Source organism: Monodon monoceros, unplaced genomic scaffold, assembly GCF_005190385.1.
Source record: "Monodon monoceros isolate NGI ecotype Baffin Bay Population unplaced genomic scaffold, NGI_Narwhal_1 Super_Scaffold_6, whole genome shotgun sequence".
In the NCBI taxonomy this organism is placed as follows: Eukaryota; Metazoa; Chordata; class Mammalia; order Artiodactyla; family Monodontidae; genus Monodon; species Monodon monoceros.
This window is the reverse complement of record NW_021703783.1, coordinates 3,590,074-3,601,023: the sequence shown is the minus strand read 5'-3', so window position 1 is coordinate 3,601,023 and position 10,950 is coordinate 3,590,074. Positions and strand designations below refer to the sequence as shown.

Genomic DNA, 10,950 nt, shown 5'->3' with positions numbered 1-10,950 from the left:
CACAGCTTGTGTCCCCTGCTGAGGGGGCCAAGACTGCAGGGGACGGGGGAGAGGTGGGCTGGTCAGGGAGGACGGCTGAGGGACCCCGCTTCTCAGTTCTGGGGCAAGCGCGGGCCCCGCCCACCCAGAGACTGACCAGCCCGCAGTGCGTACCTGGATCCCCAAGGGCAGGGATGGTGCTGCGGACTCTGCTCTGTTATTACCAGTGCCCGGAGCCCATGCCGTTTCCAATACGTGTTTGTTGGCTGAATTTCTGCTCACTGAGCAGGCTGTGTCTGAGTCTCAGCTGAATATGGGCTGTTTCCAACAGGATGGGGGCAGAGCGGCCTCGGAGGCTCTAGACGTGAGCCGGGCACATCCAGCGTGGTCAGACAGGTGTGAGGTGATCTCCCATCCCCAGGAAGTCAGACTCCTCCTGGCAGTCACAGGACCACAGGCCAAGGGTCTGGGCTCCACACACCCAGGCGTGTAAGGTAGGATGCCTCACAGGTGGGGCTGTGCTCCAGGCATGAAGCCAGGCATGCAGGGAGGTGCCATTCAAGACGCCAGGGAGGGAGCAGGGATCCAGAAAAACCTGCCTTTAGGAAGCGGGCTCCAGAAACCAGGCTGGGGACCCGCCAAGTAGTCGAGAGGGGCGTCTGTGAAAGCAAGACGGAGCTCCTGTCCTATGTGGGACCTGGGACTTACAGATGGGAGACGAGGCAGGGCAGAAGCCCACGGATCTAAACTGGCCAGTAGGCCAGGAACAGGCGCTTGAGCAGGTGACCGCCCTGAGGCATGGGGATGGGCTGAGAGGTCTGGCTTAATTTCGTTCCGTTACTGAGGTCTGGAACCACGCTGGGCCTATCGGTGCAGTACCAGGTGTGGTGCCCAGAGGAGAGGAACGCTGCCGAGGGGGGACCAGGGAGGGCCTGGCAAAGGGGAGACGGGCATCCCCCGAGGGGCAGAGATTGCAGGGACAGGAGCCTGGGGGTCCTTGAGTAGTTCCAGGGCACGTTCCGTGGGAGTCAAGCTGGTCCACTGTTGCCTGGTTCCTCCCACTTGCACCCCCATCTGTCCAGGGGAAACTCCGGCAGAAAGAGGCAGATCTCTGCCCTTGGAGCTTGTGGCCCAGCGGAGAAGTCTAAGCCTGCAGTGGGCCTCAGAGCAAGCGTAGAGGGGCCCATGAACAATCCAGGCCAAATAAGACCACGAAAGGGGCACCGCGGCTGCAGGCCTGGGGAGAAGTGGGGTGGGATGGAAGGGAGAAATTCCCCAGAGAGGGAGGAGAGGAACATGGAGAAAGTCACTACTGAGTCGGGTACAGTCAAGGAAGGAAGGATGGAAAAAAGAAAGAGGCAGAGTCAGGGGAAAACAGTTGTCACAAGTGAAATGGCCTCCACAGCATCCCTGTTGTTGAGCTGAGCCCTCATCCCATCGCGAGCGTGCTCAGAGCAGACACTGCTCATTTCCCACTGAATCAGGGGAGATGACAGTCCCACTGCAGCGCTCCCACGGGCAGGACGGAGGGGGCCGTGGTGGAGGTGCCTCTCCGCACTCTCCCGACTTCACTCCTGCAGCCCAGGGGCAGAGCAAGGAGCCAGGGTGGCAGGCGCTGAAGACCCGGGGCCCGGGAGAGGCCGCGGGGCTGCCCGCTTCTCGTCTTCTGGCTGGAGAGGCCCGCAATACTGCCGGGCCTTTGCCCAGCCTGGGCCTCCCCTTCCGGCCCCCAGGGGTGTCAGGAATGCCTGCAGCTTCCGAATGCCCAGAGCTCCCGGGAGGTCATCAACCCTGCTGGCTCTTGGTGGCCATGTGGGATTTGGCCCTGTGGACCATGGATGGAATTCTCCAAACCCGGATGGGCTCCCTGCCCAGGGATGGGCAGAATCCAGGGGCTCCCCGACTCCCACTAAGGGGTTCCCCTCGCGTGCCCTCTGGGGGACCCCCCGTCCTTCCTCAACCCCCTTCCTGCTTTTAACGCACTCACTGTTCTCCCCGATTAAGTTTCTCTATTTTTCTTGTCCAAAACATGTGGACAAAAGCATTCCACGATTTGCACTGTTGTTTGTCTCTAGCTACAAAGAGGGGCCTCCCCAGCCGGAGATGCAGAGGACTAAGTGCTGCAGCAGAGGACGCGCGAGCAGGTGTGGAGATGGGGGCCCAGCCCCCCAGGACCCCACTCCTCCCCCGCCCCGGGGCCCAGAGGCTCAGCTACCATTGTGAGCAGGGCCTCCGTGCCCAGCTCCCAGGGCTTCGGGGAAGCCAACACGTACGCAGATGCCAGAGCGCAATGAAAGGGCAGGGGCCGCTGCCACTGGAGTCAGTTGTCACTTTCCTGGGCACGGCCATTCCCAGGACACCCACCTACAGGCCAGCCTGGCTCGCTCCTTCCCACACCAAAGAGGCAGCCCTCAGGCTCCTCGGCAACTGAATCCTCAAGGCAGCTTGGTCTGGTCCCTGCCCATGGGTGAGGCCCCATCTTTTCACCAAGTGATCATCCCGACCACAGAGATCTCATTCCTGCCACGGTTGAGCCCTGGAGCAGCAAGGTGGGGAACGGGGACAGGTAAAGAACTCCAGAGGCCCTGCCTGGTCCAGGGCACACCTGTCCCTCGGAGCCGGATGGCAAATGCAATCACAGTGTGTGACTTGCAGACAATGGGATGAGGCACCCCTGCTGGAGGACCAGCTCTGCCTGCCCAGGGCTCTCTCCAGCCCAGGAGGGCATCAGGGGTCACCAGGCACTTCCCTGAGGCCCCTGCAGTAGCTCACACCTTCTGCTCCTTCCCAAGAAGGGAACATTCTGGGCCTTCGAAGAATCCCAGGCCTCTGCTGACCCGGCAGGCCCCCATCTGGCTCTGCCCTCTCCACGATGGGACCAGAGTCTAAAGGGGTAGAGGTGGCAGGGCAGAAATCGTTTCGGGAACTGGAGATTTAGCAACCACTCTGGGGAAGGGAACTTCTGTAGAACCTAGGATGTCACCTCCAGGACCCAAGTTCTTTCACTTGGGCTCTGTGGGTGCCCTGTTCAAGACGGGGTGGGGGGGGTCCCATTGATGGGGAGGGTGCAGGCCAGGGCAGACACCCACCTAGGCAGCCAGTAACGGGGTGAGGGAGAGTAGGAACGAGACTGTCCACCACCACGCCCTGGCCCGTGCCTCCACCGGCCTTGCCCTCAGACCCTGCCCTCATCTCACACTAGCAGCCCAGGACCGTGAGCTCACACCACCTCCTGCTTCCTCTGGACCCTCCCAGCCTTTCCCGCCCCGACCTTGGCCTCTCTCCGGGCTACACCTCGCCTCCCATTCTGGAGCACTCGAGGTTAACTCATGTCCCCCCACCCCGGCTACAGGACTCTCCTCCCACCCCTGAGGGTCACAAGGGAGAAGCCCTTGGACTGGTCCTAGCTTCAAGGCTCCCTTTACCAAGGAGCTACCTTCCTTTCGGGAGCGGCACGACTGGATCCTCTGTTCCACTGTGGCCTCTGACCTCCTCCCGCCCCCCTGCCCAGAGCGCCGAGAACACAGCCGCCCCATCGCTTTGCTCTCATGTGCATTTATTGAGCGCCCACGGAGTGCATGGTCCTATGTCCAGGGTTCGGAGCCACAGTCTAGTCAAAAGGAGACCGGAGCTAGTACAGAGGACATTTCATAGCTGGGAAGGGGTGGGGAAGGGGGAGAACTAATCACAAAACAAATTCCTATTCGAAAGCAACAGAATCTCCTCTGAGAGTAATATATATTCTACGCACACACGCGCACGCACACACGCACACAGCCCTGGATGAACACGGACGTTACCGCTTGGCTGTATATGCAAGCACATACCAGTGTGCCGGGTAAAGGAACTAATAGGTATGCTGTCCGCGCACGCGCACCGCCGCGCGCACAGCGTCTGGCTTATGCTATCAAAGACGCTAGTCTCCAGGGTCTAGTGAAGCAATCTGTCCTAGATGCCTGCAGCATGCAAAACTTGAAGATCCGAGAGTCACGGTTAAGGAGGACGATGGGGACACGCGTGGACTCCTCCATCGGGGCCCGGCTGCCGCGCTGGCCGTGGCTCTCTGTCGGGACGACAGAGCCTCTGAGAAGGGCCCCCAGAGCAGAGCCGAGAAGCTGGAGGCCCTCTGTCCAGTGGCAGGGGCCTCAGGAGGCCGGCTGAGTTCACCAATCTCAAGGGCAGAGTGTCAGACTCCGGTTTGGAGCGTGTAGTCCTGCAAACAGGGTCCCTTGTGGCGGCGCCTCAGACGGAGGTGAGTTTCCGTGCTCGCTCGCTCTCTGCAGCCTCCCACGTGTGCTAACGCATTTTGTAGTAATTAGATACAGATGTTTCGCACAGCTGTCCCTTAAAATCCAAGTCTACTGTGAAATCGAGGTCTCGCTGCAAAGAAGGAGGAGCCGGAGCATCAGCGCGGAAGGAGGCGGGGACCGCCCCCCTCCCCGCTGGCAGAGGGCCGGGCGCATCTGCGCCGCTAGGGTTTTCCAGCTCAGGACTCCACTCCCCACCAACAGCCCTCGGGAGCCTCTTCCGGTGCCTCGTTACCCTCACGGGGAGGCCTTTGATTTCTAACCTAAGTAAGTCCTTCCTGTTAGAATACAGAGATGTTCCCTCTGGTTTCATCCCGGGAGAAGTGGGGCGGTTGAGTCTCCCAGGGCGGAAGCCTCGGCGCACCCTCGGCGCCTGCCCGGCACGTGCCCGCACCCCAGGGGGCTCAGAAAGAATCACACGGCCTCCAGACCCCCAGGCCAGCCTGAGGAATGCGAACCTGGTCTTCCAAGCCACCACACACTGTTCTTTCCTGGCTCAGCTGGTCCTAAATGAGGCAAAGTCCATGGCCACAGCCTCTGTTCTCAAAACACCTCCCACCAAGGGCGGGAAGCTGTCCTCAAGGCTGGGAGGGTGTCCAGGGTGTCCTACAGAAAGGCTCCAGTTCCCCAGTCTTAGGGGTCCAGGCTGGAGTCCTTGAAGGAGGCCATCACATCCAAACCCGCCTTCCTACCGCTTCCCCTGTAACTTTACCAGTTGTGCACAAGGCAGCCAGGCCCCCCGGGGCAAGTGGGTCCTGGCAGCTCCCTGGAAGCCGGCCCCCGGGTCCTTCCTCCTCTCTGACCCCGGCCTCACAGAGACTGCCTCAGCACTCACCACGTTTTTGGCATTTGGCTTCATGGATATGGTCCCGTAGATCTCCTCCCCCCTCCGGACGGTGAGGTAGTCTTCCAAGTAGAAGACAGTCTGCTTCCAGTGGGTGTAGGGGGCGTCAGGGGCTGAAGGATGACAAGGAAGAGTTAGAGAAGACGTCTCAGAGGAGCTGGGACCCCGCGCGGACGACTCACTGAACACCGCAGCGAGCACTCTCACTGGGTCAGGCACCCAGCCCCTGCGCCTGCTCCAAGCCCGCAGGTCGCCCCGCTCAGCCCAGGGACTCCTCCCGGGGTGGACTCCTCCCGGGGTCAAGGCCCCACCCGCTCGGGACTGCGGGTCTTCGCTGGGGATCAGAAGAGAAACAAGCTGATATTACAAAGCCGTACAAGGGGCGGCATTGACAACGAACCTCAAAATGTGACTGTTTTTCATTAGTTCAACAGAGTGAAGACTTTCAGACATTGTAGGGGAGAGATTTGGAGGGTGGCGCATCCTGTCTCCGCTTAAATGACACCGTTCATGCCAACGCCACGGCTAAGCCAGTTTCGCCAATTCCACTGATACCCCAGTCCTACAAATAGCTTTCCCTGCCTGCCTCTCTGTCCTAAAACCAATCCTAGTTCCCTTGGCCCAGGCCTGCCCTGGGGTTTCAGCCGTGCCTTCCTACCCGGATGAGTAGGAATAGGGGAAGATTCTTATTCCACGGACCCAACGCTGATCCACAGCTCACACCTCATGCATGATCCAAAGCCACACTGACTGGTGCTTGCACCTCCCCTCCCCTGTATTTGCCACGAAATCCCATCCATCCCTCTGGGCACACTACAAATTCTACAACTAGATGAGGGGTCCTGTCTTATGGGACCCCTTCTTCAGCAGCAGCTGTCCTTGGGACACTCTTCCCTCCCTCATCACCAGCCTCTCCCTTCCTCATTCTTCAAGGTCACAACCTTGGGCAAGCCTTGCCTGACCCAGCTGGATTAAGGGCACCCTGGGCTTATGTTACCACGGTGACTGTCATGCCCCTGCATAACCGTCTCTGTCTCTTTTTACGTGTTTGTGTCCTCCACAAGACTGCAATCTCCATGAGGGCCGGGGTCTGCTTACTGCTCTATCCTCAGAGCCCATCACCACCCTTGCTAGGTCTGTGAGTACCGAATAAATGAACGATGGTAAAAAGCCCCAGAGGGGGCGCGTTGTGACGCTCCAAGGTACCCAGAGGTGTTCGGTGACACCGCGGCTTTGGAACCTAAGGGTTGTAGAAGAACCCGTCTTACAGTCAGTTCCTCTTGCCCTTCAGGCTCTTACCTCCCTCCACCAGGATGCAGGACTCATTAACACTGAGTCCCTCTTTGCTTAGGACCAGAGCTAAAGGTGGGAAGACTTAGGGAGGAGGTAGTAAGTGCCTTTCAAATACTTCAAAGGCTGTCACATGGAAGGACTTATATGTGGCCTTATAGATGGCTTTGGAGGCAGAACAAAGGCTAGACACTCAGAATCACTAGAAGGCAGAGTTTTAATCACAGGAAGGATTGGGGCTGCCCCACGACCATATGCACACCTGCGGTCCGGCCCGGAGGAGTGCACACACAACCTGGCTGGGGATTTATCGTATGCCCAGTCAGACCAAGATCGTTCAAACCCCAAGATCTATTTTAATGGTGGTGAAGAGTCTGTCTGTCTGTGTCCTTTGCAATGAACCGGCTTGATCAAATGTCAGTGGTTTGGATACTCGAGTAGCCTTCGATGTGTGCATTTAGGAAATCGATGCAAACTCAAGGTCTAGTGGAGGGGAGGCAGCCTGAGGATTTGGAAGGGCTTGAAGGAGGATCATGTACATAGAGTCTGTGCCGCTCGGATCCTGGATCCCCAAACACACCCAGCCTTCCTGGCCTCCGAGGCATACTGCGGCCCAGAGGCAAAGTCCACCTGCTCCCAGCACCTTCCCTTCCAACGACACCTAAACGAATTGTCAAAAGATCGTCTCCGGGGTGTGCAGAGGCTGGTAGCGTATGACTGACAGCACTGTCGCCCCCGCTGCCACCCACGCCTACCCAGACAGGTGTCTCTCCTGTTCTTAAAGACCTTCAGGCAAGGAGATTCCAGCAGCTACCTTTTGCCTCCTAATCCGATGTCTGTGAGACTCCCAGAGACTTCACTGGCTCAGCTCTGCCAGCCAGCGAGCCCAGAAGTCCACCTCTGACGCTGGTCGCCCAAAAGACACCAGCCTTGGGTTGGAGGAGAGTGACATTTCCCCTTGACATCAACATCAAAAGGTTAAGAGCTTCCCCAAACATCTCATTTCCATGATGGGTCCACGGACTCATTGCTAAAGCAGTTTTCTCAAGGCAGGTTCTCCATCAAGGTGTCCAGGAGAAGCGGATGACAATGCAGATGTTTTGACTCTAGTCCTAGAGATCTGAATTCAGTAATTCTGGGGTGTGAGATGGGGCCAGGCTTGCCAGAACGTAAAAGTCTCCCCCCAGGTGTTGTAGATACACAGCAAGTTGCTGTGCAGACTCAATCATTTACATCTAATACATCTCTTGGGTGGGTATCAGTGGAAGGGACATTTAATTAGGCAACAGTAGGCCCAGTGTCCAGTCTCCACTTTGCCAAGCATTTGCACTGTGACCCTGGGGCTCATTTTCTACACCTGCAGAAAGTTTATCTCCCTGTGAGGATAGGTGATGGGAAGGGGAAAGGAAACACTGAGGACGACCTGCTGTGCCCAGGACCGTTTTCCTGGTGTAGTTATCTGTAGCTCTCCCTTTCACTCTCAAAGTGTCCTCATTTGAAAGATGAATTATATGGTCCCCTTATCTGTAACATAGCAGGCCCAGGTTAGGGTACTGCTAAGCCATTGAATTAGGTGGTTATTTAATCATTGTGAAAAGTGGCATATCATTTCATTTATCCATCAACTATGGCTCTGGCCTGTAAAGCAGTGCTGCCTCATTGTCGTGGTCTGGAATGTTCTAGGGATTCTCCAGACAGTTGCTGTGCACAAGGGTGAGCGTTCAGTATCACTGTGGACCACGAAACCCAGAGTTCTGGTCAGTGGACAAGCCTTTCCCCCCCGCTCTGCCCCAACTACAACCTTCAAGATAGTGTAAGTGGCTTTCAGGCTTCCTCGTTATGACCGTACCGTCATTCACACATTCATTCATTCACTCATGCATGCATTCACTCATTCATACATTCACTCACGCATGCATTCACTCATTTGGGCATTCATTCATTCATTCACTCATTCATGCATTCACTCACGCGTGCATTCACTCATTCAGGCATTCATTCAATCATTCATGCATTCAGCAGACATCCACTCAGGATGCCTGCCATGTGCCTGATGTGGTCCTAAATGTGGGGAACAGCAGCCAGTACAGCCTCGCCCCCTGAGATCCTGCAGCCTAAGTGAGAAGACACTCAGGTAGCTGGCCATAAAGTCCGGTGGGAGTTGTGACCGAGGATGGAGGTGGGGTGCACAGGGGGCTGCAGGAAAAAATGGCTGGGGCCTCTCACAGGAAGAGTTTCCCTGGTGCTTCTGGAGAGGGAGTGGAATCCTGCTTCCTCTTTCTCTTCCCAATGGCTAAGTGGCTGGTACTTCTTTCTGGAATTTAATACTTTTTCTAGCTGTAAATTTGTAACTCTGTTCCCCGGGGGGGTTCACAGGCTTTTTGGAGAATTAAAGACTATGCATGAAGAAGCTTCTCTGACCTGAGAAAGTGGCTCAGTGTCACAGGGTGGCAAAGCTGGGAAGGGGTGCCAGGCCGTCGAGGTCCAACCATGTCATTTCACTCATAATGAGCCCAAGGCCCAGAAAGGAGCTCACTTAAGAGCACCTCCACGGCCTGAAGGGCTTCCTGGAAAAACTAGGACTTAGCGCAGGCCTGCTTCTACTCTGGGTACTGCCCTTCCAGCAGTAGCCCCAGGGGGCCCAGTTCCCATTTCCTACCCCGCCCTCCGAGGCTGTGTCCAAGGGGCGGGGCAGCTGTGCTGGCACAGCCTGGAACCCTGGGTGCTTGTGCCCGTTTGCAGCGGCTTCTGCCCGGAGCCGCAGCAGGCAGACACCAGCACCATTCACGGGGACTGTTTGCAAGCCTCACAAGCCGCGACGGGCTTTCGCGTGGGTCTCCCGGAGCAGCTGCAAAACTTGGGGGCCGATGGCGAGGGGCCGCTTACAGCAGGCTGCACTTCGCCTGAAGTTCAAAGCCAGCTGAGACCAAACGATACCTTGTTTAGGCCTACACATACGCATGATAAAACTTTTTAAAATAGCAGGGGATAAGGAACTGAACATTCAGGATAATGCTCATTTAGAGGCGATGTGGAGGGAGGGGATAAGATGGGACCATCCAGGTAGCCGCAAAGGTGTTGGTAGTATTTAAGCCCTTGAGTTAGATGGTGAGCTCACAGGGATTTATTATGTGACTCTGAATTACTTGACTTGCATGTATTAATTATAAGCATAATCGTATTATATTTATTCATAATGTATTTCTGGTTAATATTTACATTCTAATTAACAATAGTTTATCTCTTGATATTAACTAATGTATTTACATTCTAATAATAATTAGAATTATTACCTTCTAGTTGATAATGCATTCTAGTTACTATTACATTCTAATTAATAACACTTTATTTACAATCTGTTACTGAGTTAGGTGGCAAGTTCACAGGTGTCCCTTGTCTTAATTAAAAAATAAGCCAAAAGTGAACTGTGCGTGATCCAATGATGGTAGCACGTCATGAGCCACGAATTAGGATTAATCTAATTCCGTGCATCTGAGGTCCTTAAAAACAAAGGAGAAATATTCTTTCCTTGCTGGTCAGAGTGCAGAGGGTCTGAGTAAAGCCCACTGCCAAAGCCATGCCAGCTGGAAGATGGCCAAGATGGTAAAGATGCTACATGCTGGACCAAAACCACGCTGTCATCGGCCGGAAACAGATCATCTCAGGGAAAGAAAAACGCAGCCTGGAGCTACGGGGCTGGAGCCCAGGCTTTAGAGACACAGAACTCTTTCCAGAGTACCCTTGCCCCCTGACTTTCCCATCACCTGCGGCAGGGTGGGCCCTGGGGGAGGCATCACCCAGGGATGGAGGAAGCAGAGCCAGCCACCGTGGCTCCATCCCTGGCCTCCAGTCACAGGCACCGTCCTCGGTCGGGCCCTTCCTCAGCCCTCACTGCCCCAACCCTCACCATTGCAATGCTGAGTCTCACCCATCCTTCAAGGTCCAGGTTAAATATCCCTTCCTCCTGCTGCCTGCTCCTGCGCACCCACCGAGAAGATAAGCTCGTCTGCTGCTCCCGTAGTGAGGATAGCAGCTGACAGTGACCCGGATCGGGGCTCTCTGGTCTCTTCCCCAGGATGAGGCGGCACCAGCGCTGGCCTGGCTGACGGAGACCAGAAGACCCTAGTCTTGATGGTCAGGAGACACCAACTCTGGAAGAAGCCCTTCTGTGAGGGATTAGGTGAAGTCTCTTGTCCGTTCTCTCCCACGAGAAAATTCCAGGCTCAGATGCCTTCACTAAGGAATTCCAGCAATCATTTAAAAAAGAAATTATCACTGATCCTTCAAAAACTCTTGCAGCAGATAAAGGAGGAGGAAACACTCCCCAACTTATTCTACGAGATCAGAATTACTCTGTTGGCAAAGTCAGAGAGAGAGAGATTCACAAGAAAACAGATCTACAGACCCAGGGTCACTCATCTGTATAGATGTAAAATACATCAACGAGGTGTCAGAAAACTGGGCAACACAGACAAAGGATGAAACAACATGATCAAGTGGGATCGCTGTCACCACGTGAAAGAGGACCAC

The 10,950-nt window shown here is 55.7% G+C and overlaps 1 protein-coding gene across 3 annotated transcripts in view; it reads right to left on the bottom strand.

Annotated features, from left to right (window-relative positions):
• Window positions 1–3,518: 3,518 nt before the first annotated feature.
• PRMT8 (protein arginine methyltransferase 8) overlaps window positions 3,519–10,950 on the bottom strand; it is a 79,723-nt gene continuing 72,291 nt past the window's right edge. Inside the window, exons 9-10 of one of the 3 annotated variants that reach the window (XM_029205362.1) lie at window positions 5,122–5,243; window positions 3,519–4,359 (exon numbers count right to left, since the gene is read on the bottom strand). In XM_029205362.1, coding sequence (XP_029061195.1) covers window positions 4,276–4,359; window positions 5,122–5,243 — 206 coding nt within the window. In that variant the 3' untranslated portion in view covers window positions 3,519–4,275. The remainder of the gene's footprint in view (window positions 4,360–5,121; window positions 5,244–10,950) is intronic. The other 2 variants (XM_029205361.1, XM_029205363.1) reach the window with 2 other exon arrangements.